The 26,671-nt window shown below is 26.6% G+C and overlaps 2 protein-coding genes and 2 pseudogenes across 2 annotated transcripts; 1 reads left to right on the top strand and 3 right to left on the bottom strand.

Annotated features, from left to right (window-relative positions):
• Window positions 1-240: 240 nt before the first annotated feature.
• LOC149061862 (uncharacterized) lies at window positions 241-914 on the bottom strand. Its single transcript, XM_089215130.1, has 2 exons — window positions 558-914; window positions 241-470 (listed from the first exon to the last, which is right to left on the bottom strand). Exons 1-2 carry the CDS (start codon window positions 673-675, stop codon window positions 241-243), a joined length of 348 nt encoding a protein of 115 aa, XP_089071256.1. The 5' UTR covers window positions 676-914.
• Window positions 915-4,341: 3,427 nt separating this feature from the next.
• Window positions 4,342-11,849, bottom strand: LOC149061861 (uncharacterized; annotated as a pseudogene).
• A 362-nt stretch (window positions 11,850-12,211) lies between these two features.
• Window positions 12,212-14,200, bottom strand: LOC149061860 (uncharacterized; annotated as a pseudogene).
• Window positions 13,851-18,032, top strand: LOC149061859 (uncharacterized). The gene is made up of 5 exons (XM_089218108.1): window positions 13,851-14,215; window positions 14,961-15,132; window positions 16,046-16,154; window positions 16,389-16,519; window positions 17,880-18,032. Exons 2-5 carry the CDS (start codon window positions 14,967-14,969, stop codon window positions 17,915-17,917), a joined length of 444 nt encoding a protein of 147 aa, XP_089074234.1. The 5' UTR covers window positions 13,851-14,215; window positions 14,961-14,966; the 3' UTR covers window positions 17,918-18,032.
• Window positions 18,033-26,671: the final 8,639 nt, after the last annotated feature.

Genomic DNA, 26,671 nt, shown 5'->3' with positions numbered 1-26,671 from the left:
TTTTTTAATTTTGAAATTTGAGTTATTTTATTATGAATTAATTTGTTTTTTAGTTTTAATTTTTGTTTTAAATTGATTTTTCTAGGTGTATCTATTTCTATCAAATCAGATTTCCTTTTTAAATTTGGGCTAGGCATGTCAATTATATTTGTTATTTTAATTTTTTGAGGTGTAGAAAAAGTTGAAGGGGGGCTCGGAAAAACTAACTCTACCATGTCTGGTTTTGAGTGTGTATATGTTTTAGTTGGGGTTGACATTATACCTATTATACTCCTGCTGAGATTCATCATTCTGGTTAATGCCTGATGATGTAGATGGCTGTGTTTTAGATTGATAATTATAGGGAATAGCAGTATCTATCAAACGATTTTGAGTAAAATTTTGTACAAAGCTTTCGGGTGGGAAATGTTCTTGACAAATGTACCTATTGTGGAGTTTATCTGGATCAACAGAAAACAAACTTGTGTTTCCTGTGTAGATATAAAAAATATGTGTAAAAAAAATTATAAATATTCGCAATGGTACAGAAAAATTAAAATTTAAAATTAATTACTCACCTGAATGTATTATCCATACTTCTTTTCTATCATCTTTTGGAAAACGATACATTTTTAAATTTGGAAACATTTTCTTTGATTTTCCACAATTTAAATATTGGCATTTATTTCCAGACATGTTTAAGAATTTTTAATTGTAAATGCAACTCAAAACTCAAAAAACAAGAAAATTCGGAAGGCGGTTGTTCCACAATGAACAAGATAGTAATAAATGATAATATAATAAAATTATTATTTCCAATCATTTCAGTATATCTTCAGTTTCTTATTATTACTCTATTTTTAGATCGGCACTTCGCGATAAGCCACCTCTTCCCTTCCCCGCATATCCATGGCAAACATCTATGATGGGGGTACCACCTCCTTGCAACCCAACTACACTAGCGCTCCATAGTGGTTGCATCCTACGCATGGTCACCAAATATTAACATTGCATGGGCTATCTGTCTATTCTATAATCAATGCTAATAGCTATGATACCTACCTGCTATATACAATGAATGTAGGAAAAAAAGTCCCTGGAAAAAAAGATTCGGAAAAAAAGTCCCCGGTAAAAAAGTCCCACGGAAAAAAAGTCCCACGGAAAAAAAGTCCCACGGAAAAAAAGTCCCCAAATTAATATTTGATTTAAATTAAGTCTTTTATCGTATAGGTATTTATAATTTATATAGGTACATAGCCCATAGGTTACTTACATGTTACATATTTTGCTGAAGATAATTAACAAACAACTAAATTAAATAGGTACAAAATATTATAATAATTCAATATCTTAAACATCTTTAATAATATTAATTAAAAAATATAAAAATACATTTATTTAGATATATAAGATATATTCCTCTCGTAAAATAATTTAAAATTTAATAAAATATGTCGTATAATATTATTTAAAAAATATAAAAAATTATTTAATTAGTTATAAAAGATATTATGTTAAATAATAAAATATGTCGTATGTTAGGTATTTAAAAAATATAAAAATGCTAAAAAATATAAAAGATATGTAAAACAATAAAATATGTCGTATGTTATTTATAAAATATGAAATGCTTTTAATCAGTATTTAATAAAATGATCTTTTTCTTAAATTTTGACCTATATGTTTTAAAAAATTAGGAACATCTTTAGATTCGTCCTCGTCAAAACGCTGACATAAAATATTTAATCGTACTTCAATTTTTTTACCAGCTTTTGTTTTTCTCCGGTTAATTTCTCCTATTTCAGCCAATGCCATTCTTGCTTTGTCCGTTCCAACTTCTTGACACATTTTTGTAAGTAGTTTCCAAATACTGGGATGTTTAATGCCGACGAGATGGGAAAACCTATTATTCCAGCCCTCACAAGCATTATTAGTTCTGTGCGGATACAGCTGCATAGTAATTATAAACGCGCGTTTAACGCTTCTCATGTGAACTAGCCCTTATACTGCAACGGGAGACTTTTTTTCCGGGAACTTTTTTTCCATGGGACTTTTTCACCGGGGACTTTTTTTCCGGATCTTTTTTTCCGGGGACTTTTTTTCCGTTTACCATATACAATAACTCCGACAATAACTGTTATGCAATTATGATGTATTAACGCGTGTACTGCTATCGGTACTTTATACACAATAAAATCGGTATGCTTCTAGCACTCGAGTTTAGAACATGTATTTTTCACCTACACTCCTTATGAGATGCAACACATCATGCTAACAGTGTCGCATTACACACTATTTTAGGCCGTGGACCAATGCATTGGTCGGCAACTATGGACAGGGATGTTCCAGATATAATTATGGATCTGGAACAGGAACTCCTCTCTGATTACACCTCGAGAAGACAGCGGACAACGATTGTAACGGAACCATTGAATAATATAATAGTTGCGTCCCGAAAAAATCGGTAGGTAAATAATAATAATAGCTGATGATATTGAATATTTATAGAATTAGAACCGTGGGAAATCAGTAAATTCCATTGTCTAAATGTTATTTTGTGTATACTTATGTAGATAACTACAACACTAAAAAAATGTGGTTAATGTTTTATTATATTAGGTGTCATTAATATAATGTCGTTAGTATGTCCAAGGTTGATAGACGTATTAAAATAGGTATGTGATTTACGAACATTGGTAATTAATGACGAAATATTTTGATTGAAAACATACTGAGCTAATTAAACCCATATGAGTAACTACCACTTAAAATAGTTAAGCTCTATAGTATATCTAATTTTTATATTAGTGGGATTAGTTACAATATTTATGTATTACACATAAAAACAAAAATATACATATGCACAATTATTTATTATCCATAGAACTATCAAAATTCAATCATTATTTGGTTAAGTGAGTTAGTGATAGTGAGTTCCTCTATTTTTTTAAAATTTTATTTAATTAGTAGCTACTTATACAAATAATAATGTTTTAAAAATATAAAAATATACAAGACAGATAGCCTATAAAAAGATTATTATCATGTATTATACTAAAAAGTAGATAATATTCTCTGTACTTCTGTAATTAAATAGATAGAAGTATAAAATAATGAAACCAATAATTACAAACATATTTAGGTGTAGAAAATCAGACACAATTAAAACATAGTAGGTACCTGGTATAAGAAATATTTATCTACCAACATTCCTAAACAATTACATCACAACAAATATACAAAAAGGACACATCACCGCAGTAAGCTATTAACATTCTTCACTGTCTACGTTCTAAATTATGACCATGTTTGGGCATAAAGAAACAACACGATATGGGAAAGACTACACAACATCATTACAATATGACGCAATCGAAAATAATTTCCAAAAAAAAAAATAAAAATAATGTCATATAATTTATCCTCCATAATGTATGACTAAATATTATAATGCACTCCCAAAATGCATATCCCACTCATTTCCAACAAATAACTTTTATTCAAGCAATGAAAATATCATAGATAAAAAAATTATACAAAGAGAGAATAATAATATATTATAAGAGCAATAAAATATTTTAAAAATGTTTTTAAAAATATAAAAAAAGGTTTTTAAAACATATAATATAGCAATGTTTTGATGGCCGCTTTTCCATAGAAATAAATATGTTTAATTAACATTTTTTTAATGTATTTAAATTATTTTTTGGTCGTTTTTAAATAAACAAAAAAGGTTTTTAATATATTTTTTAAAAACTTTCTAAATGTTTTTTAAACATATGCAGTTTAAAAATGCAGTGTTTTCAGCTTATTATAGGTAGGTACATTATGTTATTTTTTTTTTTATACACACCCTATGTGTATAGAATTGCAAGAAATTGTTTACTAAAAAAAAAAAAATTATTAATTTATAATTTAATAGTATGAAACACACAAAAAAAATTAATTTTAAATAAAATGATAAAGAACCTTTATGGTTATAAGCATAATATCAATATGTATACAATTAATACAAAATAAAATAATAATATATATACTTAATAAAATATATATAATGTATACATAGGTAATAGGTATACTATGATAGGGTATACTTTAGTACTAGGTACTAAAAGAAAATAACAACTTTTAAGTATAATTATATAATAAAAACTGCAATAACCAAACTTGGATGTAACAAATAACAATATAAGTATATAATAAAATTTGTACCTATAATGTATACATAGGTATAATTATTTATATAAAAAAAACAATTTTTAAGTATGAAATAAAAATAATAATAACTGAACTTGGATGTAACGAATAGGTAACAATTAAACAATTGCAAATAAGACTATACATTAAAAAATGCTGGTTAGGTCAGATAGGCTGGTCAGATGTGGCAAGATCTATTGCTGCAGTAGTCTAAAGATAATTTAATGGCATTTCTATAATTAATAAATACAATTATATTAAAAAATGTATATTTAATTTAAATCTTATAATAATGTAAATAAAATAACTGAAAATGTATACTTTTTAATTCTGGTTTCGCTCAGAGCCATCCATGAGCTTATGATTTCTATAATACCAGCTTTTGTAGTGTTAGGAAATTTGTGTTATATCGCACCTAATAAAAAAGTATAAAACAATATAATATGACATAAAATAATGTACCTAATACAAAATATGAGATATACACATTTAATTTGGAAACAAGCTTCTCTACAATTTTGAACATTACATTATAAAAGTGTGTGATTTACTACGAGATTTATGAAACATTAATAACTCTATTCAAAATTATTCTTTATTACTGTTAGGGTCGTTCTTACAATATATGGTAGTGTCAGTTAAATCAGTTAATTCTAACAGACTGATAACAGATTTTATTACCGGCAGAATTCCGGAGCTTATAAGAGTCCGACAACTTTTACTGGAAAGATATCTATAATTTGATATTTGCACTTTTTTTTATTATCTTTCTATAATATAATATAAATTATTATTATATTGGACGCTTTAAACGGCGGCGGCTGTTTCCCGTTAACACATAGTACAAAATATTAAAATATTAATATAGACATCAAAATTCCAAACAAATTAAAATATTTTGTTTCTGCAAACGTTATCGTCTTATCGGATATTAATGTATTATATCATAATCATATTATGACAATTGACAATATCAATATGCCATGGATAGCAACGTATTTACGTATCTATAATCTATAAATAAATACGAAATATTGTGTGTGCGCGATGGTGGTGTGGTGGTGCCGTGGTGGTGTATATCGGAAAGGAACTGACTGCAACTGCTGGAATAATAATTACAAACTAAATAATATGTTATTATGACTTATGAGTAGTATACTGTTCGACGTACGTTTACCGCAAAGTAATATAGGTACATTAATTTTAGTGGATATAAATAGTTTTATTTTCACATTTATTGATTAACCAAGTGATATCAATAATATAACCTAACCTGATTATAATATGTTTTGTGTTCATATCGGAAAAATTAAGAGAATAGTGTTGTTAAATGTTAATTGTCTATTTGTCTGGCGTTGATGTGTTGTATTGTACTGTTGTGGTTACTATTATAATATGTCCCCGAACTCCGAAGCGCAATAAATTGAGTAACGAGTATAATAGGTACGATTAATACTCAATACTAAAAAATAAAAATGCATAAAGTCAAAACTAATCGTAAAGGAGGAGCAGAAAAAATTAGAGCTAAACGAATTGCTGAACTGAAAGCAGCAGGAAGTCATCCAAAACAGAAGAAATTACAATTTTGTTCAATTATTACACGAAGTGGTAAGTTTATAAGTTTATTTAATTCAATTTTATACCTCAAGTCCTTAAGTACCTATTTTAATTTATATTGCATTGGCATTTTTAGATAATTGTAATGATGATACGTCGGAATTCGAAATAAAAACAAATAATCCTACATTTTCTAGTGTAAGTATTAAAGTATATTATATACCTACCATGTTGAAAAATATAAACTGTAAATTATGAAAAATGTACATAAAGGTATTGAAAAAAAAAAACTAGGTTTAAACTGTTATTTCAATATGTGTTGTAGACTATAGAATACATAAATTTTATATTCTTATTCGAAATAACTTATATTTCATTTATCATTGCAGGATCCTGTATATGGCCAGTACATCCACTGTGCATAGTGCCAATAACTTAAACGCCAATGACAAAAGTTTCGAATTAGTAATAGAATCTGATGGTAATGAAAAAAAAAATCCTACATATTCTACTGTAAGTATAAAGTATTAAAGTATATAAACTGTAAATAAAGAAAAATGTACCCAAAGGTATTTAAAAAAAAAAACTAGGCATATACTTTTATTTCAATATGTGTTGTAGACTATAGAATTCAAAAAACTTATGTTTCTAAATGTTTGATTGCATAAGGTAGAAGATAGTATTACACATTCTAATATCAATATCAATAGTATTATAGATGATGAGACAGGTATTATGAATAGTAGTATTGGAAAAACTGGTTCTGATTTTATTTCGGTTTGTCCATCGACAACTGACAATCCTGTTGTGAGTACATTCGCTTATTGCCATTTTAATTAGATACTTTACACATTAAATTTATATGAGATTTTTTTTTTGTAGAAAAATTATGGTTATATTATACAAATTGATTTAAAATTTCCGACAAATCTTAAAAGTTTAACCGTGGTTCAAAAATTGGAGTTTGTTAATACAATTCACCCTTGTTAACCTAAGTTTTTAGAAAATGTAGCATGGTCTCTTCACAGAATATATAATCGAACAGACCTAAAAGGTAATTTAATACCAAGAAAATGGTTGACTGTGCAATGTAAAGGCAATAATTATGTAATCGCTGTGTATTGCACAATTTGCATGGTATTCAGTTCTTCAGCTAGTAATTTTTGTTCTGGATGTACAAATTTCAAAAATATATATGCTACCATTGAATCACATGAAAATAGTCAAGTTCATAGTTTAGCTGTGGAAGCATATATTCTAGCATCCAATAATTACAATATTGAAAATTCTGTAAATAGAAATATGATGAGCTTAAAAAAAAAACAAGCACTTGAACGTATTCATGTTTTAGAGCAAGTTTTTGAAATTGTTAAGCTTTTGGGGAAACAAAATCTCCCTTATAGAGGTTCAGGTTCATCTGAATCTTTATATAATATTAACTGTGAGAATATTAACTATAATAAAGGAAACTTTTTAGAACTCTTAAAGTTTACAGCCAAGCGAGATTCAATTTTAAATGACTATTAATTGACAGTTGCAATTGAAAGCAGTAAAAAGCGCAAAGAAAATATTTCTAATAATTCTAAAGGAAGAGGATCTTTAGTAACTATGCTCTCCAAGAATACAGTCAATAAAGTTATCTTAGCTATATTAAAGTTAATAAGAAGAAAAATTGAAGGTGAATTGGGAGATAAACAATTTAGTATACAGGTATGTTATTTGAAAATTAAATTTTTTCTCTATTTATACAATAGGTACATATTTTAAATATTTTGTTCATAGGTAGACAGCACACAAGATATAGGGTCCACAGACCAAGCTGCTGTTTGTATACGGTATGTTTTTAAATCTGAACGTCTCTTTGCTGTATTAGAAGTGAAAAATTCTTCTGGAAAAGGTATGTATGAATTATTAAAAAAATGTTTTGATGACCATTCGATTAATTTTCAAAACATTGTTGGTGAGTCTTTTGATGGTGCTAATATGCGAGGAGATTTCAATGGACTTCATGCATGCATAAAAAAAGAAAATGAAAACAGTATTTAAATATGGTGTTATGCACATATTTTTAATTTATGCATCTGTGACACTTGTGATAATAGAGATGCTATTAAATTATTTGGATTATTGAATCGTCTATCTACATTCTTCTCAGACTCTTACAAAAGAATGAATGTTTGGAAAGAACAACAGGAACAACTAGGAACTGGTCAGAATAAATTAAGAAAACTTCAAAAAATTGGTGAAACCCGGTGGTGGTCACGAGAAAAAGCATTAAAATGGGTTTTCAGTGGTGATGACTGTTTATATCCAGTTGTTCTTAGTGCTCTAAACTTTGTTACCACATCAAGTAAATTTGATCCAAAATCTTCATCCGAGGCCTCGTCTTTAATAGAAAATTTATGTAATTTTAAAATCATATGTACAGCTCATGTATTTTTAAAAATATTTATTACTGTTGGTTCTACGTCAACTTATTTACAAACTAAAAATTTAGACCTCCTTGCTGCATGGGAAATGGTTGAAACAACTATTAAAGAAATAGATAAAATTAATTTTGATGATGTTATGTCGGAATCAGAAAAATTTTGTTCGGATATGAATACCAAGATAACAACTATTAAATTACCTGAAGATATAATTGTCGAATCTGAGTTTAAACAAAACAAAATAAGGCGTACAAAGTGAATGTTTGACGAAATATGTAGCGATGAATCACCAATAAATCCCAAACAAAAATTTAAGGTTGAAGTGTTCCTGTGTATTATTGATCAACTAAAATCTAGCCTGTCAGAGAGATTTACAAATAATACAAGTTTAATTGCTGACATACAATATCTTCTACCAAAACATTTTAAGGATTTGAATTCAGATGATTTTCCAGAATCAGCGTTACAAAAATTGTCTACTATGTCATCAGTAGACCATCCATTGTTAATTGCTGAATTAAAACATTTTGCAAGTATTTACAATAGTGTTATACAACCGCTAAACAAATCTAATCGTATAATATATGACAGCATTGATGACAATAGCCATGAAGAAGATGATAGGATTAAAGATAATTTATATGAACTTCCCACAGATATCAGGACTGGTAAAATAAAAAACAATTTAGGTAGGTTGTAACATATAAACCTAGGTATATAAACAAGTATAACTAAAAACTTAATAGGAAATTCATTTTTTTTTAGGATGTCACAAGTCTATGAAAGAAAATAATAATGGACATAATCGTGATTCTTGTCTCTTGTATGTTCACAAACTAATTTATTCACTTAATATGCATTCTCCTTTATACGCTAATCTTTTTACTGCCATAGAATTTGTATTAACACTATCTATGAGTCAAGTAAATTGCGAGCGTGTTTTTAGTAAATTGAAAATAATTAAAAATCGTTTACGTTCTTCTCTTGGAAATGAACCCTTGGAAGCATTTCTCCTTATGACAGTCGAAAAAGAAATTTTAGACGAAATTGATTTTGAAGACATACTTGAAATAGTAAAGAGTTCATCACCGTTATTGTCTAAGCTGTTATCAAAATATTAAATATTAAAATTTATATTAACTGCACCTAAGTACCTATAATGCTATAAAATATCATTACTTTTATTTTGTTTAATTATGTTTTATGTTATATCAAATTTATCACATTGACTATATTATTATGTATTTATGTTATGTTTTCATTATTATTTATACAAGATTTTAGCAAGAGTTATGTTGATGACAATATTAACCATTTAGATATTGTACAACAACATATAATATAATATATTATAAAAACCATTAACATATTCATAACATTCAGTAATTATTGTTTTGTATAAAAGATAATTTGGGCGTTGGTCCACAAAATTTATATAGGCCCGTAATCACAATATGAGTAAATATTTTAATTTTAACTTTTAACTTTTAATTTTTTTTTTTTTTTTTGGGGGGAGGGGGTGAGACTTGTAATAATAGGGATGCTAATGAACTTGGAATAGTGGGCCGGACCCTTCCCAGTCCGCCACTGCTTAGAAAATTAACAATGTTGTGTGTAATTCAAGGATGTGAAACTTCTTAACAAATATTAAAATTGTAAATAATAAAATATAGTTGATATGAATATTGCCTACTATTATTATAACTTTGTGAATTGGACTTGCTTCAAGACTTTTTTTATTTTTTTTGCCCCATCCAACTATAATCTGCTATAAATTCATCCAAAAACATTATTCTCATTGTCGATGTTGTCATTTTAGATAAACTCTTTATCCCACCATTGGTAAATGCAATTGTGGACACCTATTAAGTTAATTGTACATTATTAATACATGGTCTAAAACATATTTTAAAATACAGAAAATATAATTTTATTAAAGGATATCACAAATTCACAACACTAACTTTTTTTTTTTGATTTTAAGTTTATTTGTGTATTATTGTAGCTAAAATAATTACAATGTTTTAGTAAAAATCCAAAGTTGAAAAAATTATTATTTATCAAGATAATGAGTTGATAGATTCAGAGATTTTGGCGCTATATATAGAGCCTATGGGTGACATAGATAAACACAATGTTTTTTAATAACTTACAACAGTATTTAATAATTTTGTTCTTCATAAGCCTAAATATATCTATGTGCTTAAAATATTATATAATATATTAATTTGTATACAAATTATATAAGTACTTGTTTTTAGTATAGTGATGTTCTTCAATATAGGTAGGAATAATGAAATTATATTACTTAGGAGAGAATTTTTATTTAGGAACTATATATATAATATAAACTAACCTTGGCTTATTAATTTAAAAGAATTTAGGTATTTACTATAATATTAAATCAAAATGTGTTATATAATTTAACTAACACATAACATATTATTATGCATTAGTTAAAACTTTCATAAAGAAAAAAAAAAATATTAATTTAACTACTAGCTACCTTAAACATTTCATAATCACCAGTTTATGGAAATATTCAATATCTTCAAGTTTGTTTTCTAACATTTTAAGACCATCTTCACTTTTTATTGGAAATACTACATTGTCCATTTTATAATTAGATACTACTACAGGTTTTTTATCATCGGTAGTATCCTTATTATCAATGAGATGATGTTTAATATAAGAAACAGTATTTCTTAATTTCATAATATCGGCTTCAATAATGGTACAATTAAAATTAATAACTTTAAAAATAATCAGTAAATAATTTAAGATTTTTAACTCACCAGAAATGAAACACAGGTCTGATGAAGAGCATCGGTGTTCGTTCTTACTATAACGTGTACCTATTAAAGGACATTCAGGCTTAGAAATCTTACCACTATCGACTGGAGTACTTATAATAGCACTAGAAATTGAGCTTGAAGTAGAAGGTGACAATGTTGATATTTAATTATATGTCCTCTTTGTAGCAGATTTCAACAATATAGGTGGAGGCGTAGGAAACTGACGATCAATGTTGGTTGGTCGTAAACTGGCTTGTGGTTCTAGGACTTCAGTAGAACTGGTCAGAGGATGTAGATCATTTTTATCCAGAGCAATATCCTCATTGCTACTACTAATTTCAAAAAGTAGCCTTGAAGAAGTTGTTTTATTTCGGCAACCTTTACCTATCATTTCAAATTCTGACTCTAAATTTGACTCACTTTGTTTTTTATTTGCTTTTATCATCATTTTGTATCCTCTTTCATAATCACCTATATAAGAATAAATCAATTTTGATATATGTAAGTATTTGTTTCAAATATTATATGACATTGGTTAATAATAACTTGTTGTGGCATAAAAATAGCACTATAAAAAGTAGCCAATGATAATTTGTAATTAATTGCACATTGCAGTAATAAGAAAACAGTTTAATTGATTATTAACACAACAAATTTCTTACTAAATTTCTTATAAAAATTAAACTCACTAATATCTCGTTCAATAATAACCATACTGAACACTTCCCAATCCTCTTTACAATCGGTGTACTCTTTTGCCAACTTTTTTATAGTAGGTACTTACACGAGCAACAGGGTATAAGCAGTGTCTATCATTTACAATTAATTTTACCGGTACCACATCATAGTATGTTATCTCATCAGTATTAATAATTTTGATTAATGACCACATTATTGCATAGGTATTATCTAAAACTAAGTTGGATAAAATAAGTTTTAAAAATATATTATTTTTTACCTACAAAAGTGTCATACCTATGGGTATATTTTTTCTATTTTATTCTCTGCCTCAATTCATAAGCAAACATAAACAACCTTAAACTTAAAATAAAAAATAGATAGGTAACTGAATACATAATCATTAAATTTACATCATTCAGCATTTATGTTTTAAATTAAATTAACAAATATTTTACATACTTTAGAAGTAATATTCTCCATCTTATTGTTCAGAAATCTAACACTTATAACCTAATATTAAAAGTACAAAATATACTTATCCTAATAAATAATCTTTACATTTACAATAGGTATTTAACATAGATGAACTAAAGGTAAGACAATATATGACTGATTTTTGTATGGGAAATATATATATTTTAAGCAAATTTCTGAAACTAGCCACATTTTTAAGATGGATAAATGTTGAACAACATAAATTCCAAGTGATGAGCTATTACACGGCACTGAATAGTAATCTTATTGTGATATAAATTTTTTACCAATGACAACTTCAGTTTTTAGTGACTTTGAATAAGCAAAGTTGTGCACCATTACAATATCACCATTTTTTGACCCACAGCAATTATCAGGTTTTGTTATTCTTAATTGAAAGTGTTGAAACATATGAATCTTGTACCTATTGTGGTCCACAACAATTTGCTAGAAGAGGACCATCACAGTGAATATTTGATATTTTTGATAATGATGATTGCCGAGGAGTTTCAAAATAGTTTTCCAATAAAAAACATTCACCTAATCGATTACAAATTTGTTCAGCTGGTTTATTATATCCTCGTACCATTGATTTAATTTTTTGCAAATAATTTTCAAATTGAAATGCAGATATTGTTTCTAAAGTAAAATTTGATGTTATTCCTGAATAGTAATCAGAGTCATCTACTATATGAATTAAACCGTGGAAATTATGAGTGATAAAGTCTTTACTATACAGATAAATAAAGTCTTCAACAAAATACCGTAGTAATGATCTGGCATAATTACACATCCACTATCTTTACACATTTTAGGTGACAATAATATAGTTACTGCAAAATTAAGAGTTGAAAAGTTCTCATATTTTTTACTAGTAAAACCAGATTTTAAGACAACTGGTCCTAAATATAGTAAAAATGTTCGAAATTCAGTAGCTTTCCAACGAAGTAAATTTTCAGTTCTCTTGGCTTCCTATTAATTTCAATAGGTACACATGAACGATATTCAACTAATAATGATGATAATCTAAGTCAGAGAGAGAAACATTTACTGTACTCAATGTTAAAATTATAGTACGAGTTACTCCTAAATAAACAAGGTGCATTATATCTAAAACAAACGAGTTGTTAAAATGCAGTCCTGGGAATTTTGTAAGTAACGTTTCAGTTTTTCTAAATTCTGTATCTGACCAATTATGAAAATCTTCATTTGTTCTTAGTACACAATCAAGATCTGTAAATACTCTACGATTTTTACTCGATTCATCTTTAACAACACACCTTGTACATGAGTTATACCCACTAAAAGACTTTATACCAAGAATGTCTGCCTTTGCAGGGGCATCACAACAGAAAGCAACAACTTTTACTGGAATTATTTTTCTACTTTGATGTAAAATACCATTCTCTGATAAATAACTGACTTCATTAACAAATTCTTCTAGGTAACAATCGATATCATGAAGTTTACCTTTACCAAACTATAAACCAATTGGGAACACATTATTTTGTAGTTAATTTATATCTGATAATATCCCAAATAAAATTGGTATCACTTGTATGTTTGAACTTTTAAAAATTGGAATACCATCTATAGTGATTATTAGTTTGAAACTATGAATTAAATCTTGAAAAGTTCCAGAAATAATTCTTTTAAGTTGTTTTTCAAGTCCTATATGGATATATTTTCCAGGAAAAACTATTTTTGAACAAAATTTAGTCTTGGATGTTTTCAATAATGTCCTAGAATCACTTGGTAAAGCAGAGGTTAAAGCAGGACTCTTTGAATTTCAGAATCATCAACAAGGAGGGGGGAATAGTTCACTTTGGGAACTCCTGGCCTATAGCCTATAACGTACCTTTTTCACCACATACAAGTGTGTGGTTTTACCAATCCCCTCCCCTTCACTACTTTCTCAATCTATAATAACTTTATATATTTAGGTGAGAGCTGCGTCAGGACTCAGGACTACACCATACTACGAATGATCACAATTCATTTTAATTGCAGTGTTCGTCCAATATTATTGTTACTCTTCTAGTCTTCTACCAGATAAATCGAACTATCTACTATATCCTACACGGACATTGTACCTTTAATAAGGTATGTTATACTTATATACTATCAACAGACTACTTATTGGTCTTATTGTTAGGTAATTTTAATGGTAAAATTTAATATAAAATTAATCAAGATACATATTGAATAAATATTTTTATTTATTGAGTTATATAGTTAAATATCTTATATTGTTGTATGTAAATATTTTTCACAAACAAAACTTATAATATATTTATTTAGAAATAAAAATTTACATTCAATTAGTATGTACTTATGTAAATTCTGATGGAAAATTACAGTTAAATTAGTTTTCAATTTTTAAATAACGTTAAATAATTTTATCTGAAGTCTAACCTAACCTAACTTAAAATAAATAGAATGCAGTAGAAATATATTTCTTATATTCGTCGAATAAATTAACCTACCAACGTCCTAAAAATTATACAAGTATGAATAATAGGTACCTATCAACATAGGCTTTCATATATTGATACTTAACATGATATTTTTTGTTACTTACCTATTAGTTGGTTTATTCTTAATTTAAAAAAAACTAGGTTTCAACAATTTAAATTGATATAACAAAAATCGTTCGATAATTTCATAAAAATTGCATAAGATATGTTATATTTGTGTGATAAAAAAATATTATTTTTAGTATTTAATTTATCAATAATATTAATTTACAAATGATTTAACAATAATCAAGATCAAAAACGTATTAATTTTATTCTGCAGGTTTTTAACATATTATAGTCACATCGTATAATGTTGTGTATTATTTCAGAAAATCATGAAGTTCAATTTGATTATTTTGGTACTGAGCTTGTGCATTGACTTAATTCTTGGATCTATCGCTAATAATAGTTCGTACTGGGAAGTTCCGTTCAGGTTTTGTGGATCAAATCTCGCAGTTGAGCTCTCAATCATCTGCAAAGGCCGCTACAACGAAGATCCACGTGAATATAATTTTCTATAGTACCTTATTCTTAATTATAATAGTATCGTCTATTTGTCGAAATTAACCTATAAAGTTTATATTAATTGTAAATTCAACGAACTCTAGAATACAAAATTAGATACCTATCACACACACACACAGTTAATTATCGGGGTTTGTGTTTCTTCTCATTTTTTATAAGTATGAAAAAATAAAACGAAAATTTCATAATTTAGTTAGATCATTTAAAATCTTTCTCAAAGACTGCGATGCCCCCCTCCCCCGCGGTTAAGGTTTCTAGCCACAGGAGTAATGATGGTGGTATAAGTCGTATCGTTGATATCGATTATTTCAATCCAATTCACTATCGAACAAATAGTGAGCGAATTAAATAATATCGTAAAACTAAGAATATAGTAAATATTATACATTTTGTTTTCAAAATCTATCGATTAATCGAAATAATCGATTATTTTGACACTATCGACTATCGAGTGTAACGAATGACTATCGCGCAGGCCTAGAAACATTTTGATTTATCATTATGGTCATAGTGTGCTGATGTAGATTTGACGAAATAAACGTTATGTTTTCTCGTAATGCTCTAATATAATACATTAAGAACTAAAAAGCAAACTTTTTTTTTAAGATTTAAAAAAAGACCTTATGAGGAGACCAGACTCGCATATCCCCTTTTTTATATGCAGATTATAATATGTTTGAAAACATTTTAGGGGTTCTAATCTTCCCTTTCCTTGCTACTCCTTGTATATTTTAGTTTGTAATTAAAACAATTTAAAATTGAATAAAATGTAAAAGAAATATGGTAAATGGTAATCTAATGATCATGTTAACTTATTTTAAGCATATTCTTTTTAGTTAGATTTATTGAAAAATGTTTGTCTTTGTTAATGATTTACCTTTGTTTGCAGGTACTCACTCGTTCAAATCTAAAAGGGCTATCGCTAATGAGTGTTGTAAAATAACTCCGTGCAGCAGGAAATATTTGAAAGATCATTATTGTCTTCCTGAATCGAAATGGTATGTAATAACATAAATAAGATATCTAAAATTGTAAACTTAAATTAACCATTCAACAAAATTTATATAAAAATAAACTTACGATAAATTCATAAACAAAGTTACAAACTTAATAATAAAAAAATATGTTCTAATTTAATTTAATAGAAATGTATCTATATAAGATTCTACTACATTTCAAATTACTTAGGTATGTAATTTTTTCAGTAACTAATTAATATGTATAAATTCCAGGCCTACAACTACAACTTTAACTTCAACTTCTACTTCAACTACAACTACAACTCCAAAACCAAAACCGGGATTTACGTTTAAAATCCGAAAAACGGATTACACTAATATTTTATTTTATTATTTTGATCTACGTAAGTACCTACATACTTTAAATCGGAGTGTCCGAATTGGTTCTGAAATGTCTGAATTGGTTCCGGGGTTCTTTCAAAGGGTATATCCGAATTAGTTCCCGAGTTGTTAAAATTTTGGCTTAATAAATAATATATAACAAACATTAAAAAAAAATTAAAATCTTAATTTAAAAATATAAAATAAATACCTAATAATAAATATAGGCGGTATATCGTTTTTTTTTTTTAATTCGTTTATTTTCTTTATAGTTATTATTTTCTATTATTGAGGTAAAAACATTTAAAAAAAATTTAAATCTACTGATTTCGTTATTTTTATATGTTCGGATGTGCGGAATAAAAGCAACTGTTGAATTTTCTGTGAAATGATTCACAGCAATTAGTAGTTCGTTCTATACTACTGGTATATTCAGCCCACATTGTTGGTGGAAGTGAGCTATCTTTTTCAATATAATTTTTAAAATATAATCGAAGAAATCATCAATTTTTTCATTCAAAATATTAATTATAATATTAAATATTTCATTTATATTATATTGTATTTTGCTTTTTCGTAAGTCTGTATCGGGAAGCAATTCGGACGTGTGCCGCCTACCTAGAATATCGGGAACCAATTCGGATGTCAATTTTCAGGTATGGGAACCAATTCGGATGCAGCCTTAAAGGGCTCATGAGTGGCCTGTAAGGGTCTTGGAGTGCATTTGAATTCGTTGGAATTTGTTGAAATAGAACTAGATACTTAGACGTTATTGTGATTTCTTACAAAACTATTTATAAACAGTTCAATATAGTTTATTTTGAATAGTAAAAATAATTTAATTTTTAAAAATGACAATATTCTTATATCTTGACACCTTGTCCTAGAATTTAGGACACCTAACTACATTTTTACTTATTCCATTTTAACTCAAATACCATTAAGTATGCTCTCAGATTCAACAAAATAAATTTTGACCTTTTTCGTTCAAATTCAAGTTTAGTTATGATACATTGAGTATATAGTTAGAATGAAAAATTTAGCTTATAAATATAAAACTCAAAACATACCTTTAATGTTGTGTAAATATAATGCTGCCCTACTGCACTTAAAGCTTCTTGTACTGGAGGGATTTAGATGCTTATAATTACCTTAATAAAAATATAGTGTGGTGGAATTGATGATATCACATTTTTTCACACAAATAGGTTGAAATAAATTATCTACAAATGGCTCAAAGCGAGTATCATCGTATCGACATCTAATGTTCCATAATTTCAATATTACCCATCCAATGTATATAATCATAGCAATAAATACACTTAAATAGTATAGAAATCCACAAACTAAAAGTTGATTTAATAATTTGTTTCAATTTTTCAGTGATGCAAGTATTGGAATATCTTCAATTGGATAAGTAACCAGTATACCAAGCAACTATCAACATTATATTGCAGCTTCAAAAATATATTTCAATCTTTTGTTATAATTAAATTATTAATATGATACACTATCAATATATGGACTATCTATAGATATCCCAACATTTTATTTTTCAATTTTAAACATCATATTACAATTTAATTTATAGTGAAAAATAAAATAATAATAATATAATATGAATCAAATACTTAAATTAGTATGTATAAGAAAGTAAATGTAGATTTAACAATTATAAATTAGTTTTTATTACCCAACTCAAATAATAATATAAGATTTATATTTTTATACATGATTTTCTGACTTATTATTTTTTATTTGTTTTGTTTATCATAGGTACACTAGTAATTTACATTCGATGTAAATGTTTGAGTTAGAATAATAATAATTATTAAAGAACAAAGAACTAAAATTGTACCACAAAATGTAATTTTAAGAAATCATAATATGTATGATTGATTATTATTTTAATATAATAAAAAGAAAATAATTTATTCATTGCTTGGTTCAGGAAGCAATTTTACCATATTAGGTTGGTTAAATAAGATAATTTGAATAAAGCAAATTGAATTATGATTTTTAAACAACATTTTACTATCTTATGACGTATATAAAACTAAACTAGAATATTTCAATATAAAACATTATATTTATATATATCTGTTTATACAAGCGACACTCTTCGCCGGTCTAAAGTTATGACTTAAGAGTCCAACATTTTGAATATTTTGTAACTTCATACCTTGTTGGTGTGTGTAAATATTGAACATCACGGAAATGAACGTTTTGGGTGGCCTACAATAATGTGTCTAGGGTGTTGAGTGTTTCAACTTCTTTACTTTTTATACTTTACATATGTACATCCTATGTAGTGTGCTAACATACCATAAAATAGCATTTGATGTGGTCATACCTTGTGATTTCTATTATGATAATATTATTTTAAATCTTAGTTAACGATACCTTGGCTCATCAAGACACCACCAAATTTTAATCCTAGAATTTATATGATAAAACTGATAACCAATATGATAGTGATTAATGACGTTACTTGTGGGTGTAGCATACTCTTAAAATATAGCTCAAACAATACATTTAAAAAGTCTACATTCCTTCAATAGATTAGTTGTTTATTTATACTATAGTGGACTCCCTTTAATTAAATCTTCTAACAGTCAGTTTTATCCAATTTTAGCATTGTTAAAAATTATCAATCATTATAACCGATAATATTGTATTTCCGATTGGTACTTATATTAACCATGACATCTTGTTTAAACAATTGTTTATAAGATATTATAGTAATTTAAGCTAATAGTTTATACGAAAAAGATATTACTGTATGTGATATAGTAGGTACATTATGTATTAGGTAGTTCCTTTACTGTAAAACTAAACCATTTAATACAAACTAACTATCTATTGATAATAATATTATAATTGTAAATTTTAATTTTTGTTTAATATTATATAGATTTATATAACTATTTTAATTGTACATGGATGAACTTGGTTGGTATGTAATTAAATTAATTTGATTAAAAAAAAACCTTGGTACCTTTTTGTGTTTTCAAATTCCAAAAATCAAAGTTTGTTTTCATTCCACATTTAAAATCAGAATTTTATTTTTAATGACATGATTACAAAATTGAAAAGAGTTACCCAAAATATTTAAATTAGTACTTTCAATAAAACAACATAGGTCCTACAAAGATGAAAAAATAACATGATTGGCATTGTTAGCTATATATAAATTAAACCTTCATTTAATTTGTTATATTATATTACATTTTGTCAAGTAACTTATATATACATTTTTCATACCTACATAAAAATTAATTTCAGTTTATCAATTATCAGTCTCAATAGAAAATTGATATTGTGTACCTAGTAATTATTGGTTACTATTTATCACTACCTACATGTATTTCACAGTTTTTTTGTTTTATTAAGTGTCCAGAATTTTTATTTATCGGTTACTGACTACTGAAGGCTGTTTTAAAAAATTTTTAATTGCAGTAACTTTCATGGACAAGGTATAGAAATAATTTTTTAATTTTCTTAAACTTTCAGGGTTGGGAGGGAAGGTTACAACTCCACCAGCACCACCATGTCTATGACACTGGTATCTTAATTATTATGTTACATATAACAATTTAGTGATCAATTAACGACCTCAATTTTTTTTTATCGGACATTTGAGAAAGGTTTTTGAAATTTACGATGGGAATTTTTATTCATAAATAGCTTACAGATTATAATAATATTATAGCAATAAAATAAATAAATATGTATTGCCATTTACTTTATAATATATACAGGGTGATTTTTTTATCATGAACCACTCATTATTTCAAAAAGTATCAATGTTTTTTAAAATATTTTTTTACAAAGTTTCATATTGTTAAAAAAACAACGTTTTTATGAAAAAATTATATTTTTTAATATTTTTTATCCTTATAATTTTTTAAGTTTTTTACTTTTTTGAATGGCAACATAGAGTTTTAATTTCATATTCCAAAGCAGAATATTTTTCTAAGTATTTTGATACGTAAAAATCGAATTTTGGACGAGTAGTTCATGAGTTATAAGTATTTAAAGTTTAGACAAGCGGAGTAGTGGACAAACATTTTGCGGGGTAACCCCGTACCACTCCACTCAGCCAATCTAAACTTTAAATACTTATAACTCATAAACTACTCGTCCAAAATTCGACTTTTACGTATCAAAATACTTAGAAAAATATTCTGCTTTGGGATATGAAATTAAAACTCTAGGTTGCCATTCAAAAAAGTAAAAAACTTAAAAAATTATAAGGATAAAAAATATTAAAAAATATAATTTTTTCATAAAAACGTTGTTTTTTTAACAACATGAAACTTTGTAAAAAAATATTTTCAAAAACATTGATACTTTTTGAAATAATGAGTGGTTCATGATAAAAAAATCGCCCTGTATAGTCTATATATATTATAAAAAAAATAATACAAATTAAATTTGATAACATTTTTTATCATGCATACCTTATATAGTTATATACAAATAATGTACATATACGTACATATTATATACATTTTTATACAGGTATTTTTTATAATATTTATAATAATATAACTATGTAAGTAAAATAAAAAAAAAAAAAATAATTTCTATTCGATAAGATTGTTTTTCCCTGTCGTAATCTAATTGTAAATTTTAATTTTTGTTTAATATTATATAGATTTAAATAACTATTTTAATTGTACATGGATGTACTTGGTTGGTATGTAATTAAATTACAAGACATTGACAATACCACTTAATAATGTTAGAAGTTCGCAATATTGGCTAGACATTTATGGTATTACCATTGATTATAAATACTATAGATTGCTCACTGGCCGGTTTTTCGGTGGCGTGCTATTTGCACGGTATCGTTAGGCTGCGCTGCGGACGCGTGGTTAGTTGTGCACGGTAACGCTGCAATCGCTAGCGTCTAACTGAGTGCGAAATGATAAATATAATATTAAGTACCTAATAACTAATAAACGTTCAAAATCTATTTTGGTTTCGTGTATAATTTAGTCAATGGCTCGATGTCTCACACACACACACGCGCACACACACACACATATATGCAATAATGGATAATATGGTGTATTGGTGTGTAGTTTTTCATTTTCAAATTGACGCTTTGACAGTCGGTTCACGGTTGTATCGTGATTGTTAACACGTTCTGTAACGTTTCTTCTATTACGCCAAAATGTCGAGAAGAAAGTGTTCTTATTTTAATTGCAAAAATATGCAAAAAAATACCAAAACTCGATTTCACACCTTTCCGTTGGATTCTAATTTATTAAATAAGTGGATAATCCATTCCGGCAAGTACCTAATGGGCTATTTTTTATTAAATAATGTTCCTATAATCCTATTTAATTCAAATTTAACCTAATCTAGTAACATACTTCAAACTTTAGGGAATGTCGAGTTGGATTCTATAAGCCCGAAAAAAATTAGAAATCGATTTTTATGCTCTGAACATTTTAATAGAGACCAGTATTCTAATCCAGTTGATCCTAAATCACGACTTAATTCCAACGCGGTTCCAAAAAATTATTCTGAAGGTAGGTAACATTTGACAGTTTAACAAAGTTTATGTGTATGACTTTATAATTTATATAATTATATTTTATGATATAATATCTACTATACACAGCGCACGTGTTTCCTACATTAAATTAAATATATTATTGTTATAGTTGCACATGTAACTAGATCTACATCGTCGGTTAATATATGAAATTCACCCAAAACTTGGAACTGGAGTGTTTCCAGTACAGACTTCATTGAATGAATTATAAATATTATAAATACAAAAATAAAAGTAGTTATCTGAAATATTAAATTAATTATGTAATTAAAAAAGTGGGCAAGTGGGTATCGCTCTGCTGTATGAGTAGGTCACTTTAGTGGATGTGTTAAATTTGAATGCAATGACAGGTATCATTGTATACGAAAAACGATTCTGAACGGAGATGATTTGTTAGTCTATCCGTCTAGCGTCTAGGATATATTATACATGGTGTATAAGATAGAACTGACTAAAAAAAAAAAATTATGCTAATTTAACGTAAAACAAAAATTGTGAAAATTATATAATTAATAAATTTAAAAAATATACTCATTTCAGAAATTATATTGAAAATAATATTTGAAAGAAGTTATAACACTCCAAATTAATTTATGCAAAAAAATATTGATATTTTAAAAAATTAACAAGATTTAGATAAATATTTTTACCATCAAAATTTTTTTAAAATTAAATTTACAAATTGGCTATTTTGAATTTTTTCAATAAAAATTTAATCAAATTTAAATTCTTTTATTTTTACTATTAAAAAAATAAAATTTTTATTTTCATATTGTACGTGTATCTTAAGGATCTCTTAATGATTAAATGATGAACAAAAAAAATAAAAAAATATTAATCAGAACAAAAGTTATTCTAAAAGTCAGTTCTATCTGTTACGGTGGAAGACATAAGCGCCAAAATTAGATAAGACAAAATAAAGTCTTATCGTACAAAAGCGCCAAAATCGTATCGTACGAAAGCGCCAAAATCCTAGGTACCTGTGTAAATTTGGGCTGAAATTCCGGATAATGAGGTTATACGAACTACAAATGCAGCTGAATCATATCATCGACATTTAAAAGATCAATTTTATTTTGCTCATTGTTCCGTACATAGTAATTGATGTTTTATTAAAATTATGAAGCGAAACATATTTATTTATATGAACTCTCCTCCTAACAATAAATTAAGGGTATCTCACGAAGAAATACCAGGATGGCGAAATAAATCGTTTAGAATATGTGAAAAAAATAGGATTAAAAAATCAACCAATTTATTAGATTTATATTTATTTGTATGTATATCATAATTTATTATTCATTTTAGATTCTGAACGAAGTGATGAATGTATTGATTTTACAATGATGTGTGTCTGTGTACAGCATAACTAGTCGAAAAAATGCTTCGATTTCAAACTTTGGGGGTGGTTTCTGATGTAAAAGTGAATATCCTTGGTGCAATATAGAGGTGGAAAGTAAACATTTTCCAACAGTTTTCAAAAAAATCGAGAAAAACAAAAAAAAAATGACGGAAAACGGGAGTTTTTACGCAAAACCAGTTTTAGACCAAATCGATTTTTTTATATGGTTGTAATTCAAAAACTAATCTTTTTAAACGCTTGAAATTTTTACCAAATGTTTATGTTAGTGTTATCTATGTACAGCTTAATTTTCAAAAAATTTTGATTTTTATGAGCAATTTTTTTTGAAGTGTCGGTAAAAAATTTTTGGATGACCAAAAAAAACTTGAAAATTTAATACTAGGTTCCTTATGAGTTGTTCTTATTATAGCTAAAAAAAATTAAAAATCGTTAGACACAATTTTTTTTTTTAAGCGTTAATACTTTAAATTTTTACGAAATCTGTCGAAAACGCGAAAATTCGCAAGTAATTTTGAAGTTGAAAAATCATAAAAATTGTTGTGTTTATAACTAAGGATTGAAAATACAACATTAAGTCTTCCATAATTTTTCCTTCAAGTAGCTATAGAGAAAACTCGAAGCGTCATTATAGGAAAAATTTTAAGTGCATTTGAATTTTAAATTTTTACGAAATAGCGTAACGATAACGATTTATCCTGAAACGATTTTAAATATTTGTTATTATTCAAAAAGTATAAGTCATAGATACTTGAAAATTTTACCAGTTATTAAGATTGGCATTTTCTTTACAGGATTTAATTTTCAAAATATTTTGACTTTTTTTGAGATATTTATAGACGACTGAAATTTTCAATTTGCCTGAACATTTTTTTTTTGAAGTGTCGATTAAAATTTTTTGGCTCAATCAAAATACTTGAAAATTTGATACAAAGTTCCTCATAAGTTATTCTTATAGTGATTAAAAAATTATAAGAATACATAGGCACGGTTTTTTTTATTAGCATTTTAAGTTCAAACATTGACTTAATACGTAAAAATTACGGCAATTTTCAGTTATCTTAGACCGAAATTCATAAAAGTTTTTCTTTTTAATTCTAAGATTTGAGAATTTAATACAAGGCTCCTAAAATAGTTTTACAATATCATTTGAAAAATAAAAGAAATATATAGTCACACATTTTTTTTATAAGCATTTACAGTTCAAATTTTGACTAAATACATATAAATTACGGCAATGTTCAAATTATCTTAGATCAAAATTCATAAAAGTTTTTCTTTTTAATTCTAAGATTTGAGGCCATCGAAAACCGCCCAGTGAGCAATCTATAGTATTTATAATCAATGGTATTACCTAATTTATATAATTTACGGTGACATACTTTAAACACTATTACTATACACAAAAACCATACTACCTAGGTACCATGTACTTTAAATATAATGAAATTTAAGGTGTAGTTAACATAAAGAATAAAGATCAATTCGATAAAGATATATAAGTTTTTGATAGAACATGCCTATTAAAGGTTAAAGAACATAAAAAAAATTTCATAAACCAATTATGGTAATAATACCGAATAATATATATTTTATAATTGATCAACCAAAAAAAATTTTATTTTATTTTAATATGTATTGTTAATGTATTCAATGATAATCAAGTTATTATTGTTTTTTTTTGTATAATATAAGCCTTATACATTTATACAGTCATATTATTATTATTTTTTAATTTGAACCTTATTCAATATAAATTATTTAATTTTTTTTTTCATAGATATTTGATAAAATATATACTTTTAAATTGATCTTTTAAATAAAGATAATGATATTTTATCTTCATGTAATTAAACTTCTTTATTTATATTACACTATATAAATTATTAATTTTTGATGACTGTATTGTTACAATTATGAAACTAGATCAATCAAGATTATAACTCTGCGCAAGACACACAGTACATTATTGATCTAATTGAGTATTTCTTAGATATCTAATATATTCATTAAGGTTTCTATCTCTTTTTGAATATCAACATACTGTTACAATCAAAATTGACAATAACAACAGGAATTAACTATGCATTGTTGTGAGTCATTACACAGACAAAAGTAATAAAAACCCAAAAATAATTGAGGAAGTGTGGTCATATTATAGTAAGTTATTCAAATTACTGATTTTTATATTATTTTGGTGGAATCTAATACATTTACACATAAGATAATACATAATCTGGATTTGAATATTGTAGTGTCCCAGCATACAGGAGAACGAACGACTTGTGTTGAGGTAGATGGTTTGGGTGAAATAAGTATAACAACTTGACTTGTGATTAATTATTATACAATTATTTGCTTGCGATGTGGACAAAACGTTATTACTGATACAAGAATGATTTAATTGAAAATATTTTAAGTCTAAATGATTAATTTGGAATGGTGACTGGCGTGAAGGAGGTGCTTGCACTGACTCTGGTGGCTCACGTCTGCATTTGGTCTATTCAGGGCTCTCCAATATAGTCCTACTCTCTGTGTGTATGTGCGTGTTTAGCGCATAGCCGGACAGCCGTCAGTACATAGCAATATCTAAAAAATTTTACTGTTATACTTCATACTTTTTTATTAACCTGATATTAATTTAAATGACATTTAATTTCTATTGTTAAGATGTATTAGTATCATAGATGCAACTTCAATTAAAAAAAAAACTATGGATGCTCAAAAGCTATACATTTTCTAATTTTAGTTTTTTTTTTGTAAGGAAAAGTTTCTGATACTTAAACACAAACATTATTTGAGAATGCTAATTTTAAAATACCCTCTAAGCCCCCTCCCCATTTGTGCCCATGATTAGTATACAATTGTTTGTCTGAATATATTATGTTTACCTACTTAACATGATTTGGTTTATAATTTAATTGCTTAATGTAGGTACCATAGCTAATTATAGATATAAAATATATTCTGATGTCCGCCACACATTTCATCATAGTATTTGAATACTAGTTATAAAAATACCATACCATTCCTATTTCTGTTGCTTAAAATTGGTAGAAATTAGAACTATATAGAAATAAAAATTACAAAATACCTAACATAATATTTGAACTAACATGTTATTAACTAAAAATAAGTACTTGTTTAAGTGTTTGATATATAAATATATATTATGTAATTATTTTATTTTGCAAACATTTAATTTGATAAAATACAATATAAAGTATATAATTGAAAAGTTTAATT

This window comes from Diuraphis noxia, unplaced genomic scaffold (genome assembly GCF_037042655.1).
Source record: "Diuraphis noxia isolate RWA-SAM2 unplaced genomic scaffold, SU_Dnox_SAM2 contig0001, whole genome shotgun sequence".
Classification (NCBI taxonomy): domain Eukaryota; kingdom Metazoa; phylum Arthropoda; class Insecta; order Hemiptera; family Aphididae; genus Diuraphis; species Diuraphis noxia.
This window is presented reverse-complemented; position numbering and strand designations above follow the sequence as displayed.

Excerpts from the sequence above, each read along its gene's own strand:
- LOC149061862 (XM_089215130.1), bottom strand. The coding sequence starts at position 675 with ATGTCTGGAAATAAATGCCAATATTTAAATTGTGGAAAATCAAAGAAA. Across the intron at positions 471-557 it reads AGTATGGATAATACATTCAG|GAAACACAAGTTTGTTTTCT; the intron begins GTGAGTAATTAA and ends ATATCTACACAG.
- LOC149061859 (XM_089218108.1), top strand. The coding sequence starts at position 14,967 with ATGAAGTTCAATTTGATTATTTTGGTACTGAGCTTGTGCATTGACTTA. Across the intron at positions 16,155-16,388 it reads TGTCTTCCTGAATCGAAATG|GCCTACAACTACAACTTTAA; the intron begins GTATGTAATAAC and ends TATAAATTCCAG. Across the intron at positions 16,520-17,879 it reads ATTTTATTATTTTGATCTAC|TGATGCAAGTATTGGAATAT; the intron begins GTAAGTACCTAC and ends TCAATTTTTCAG.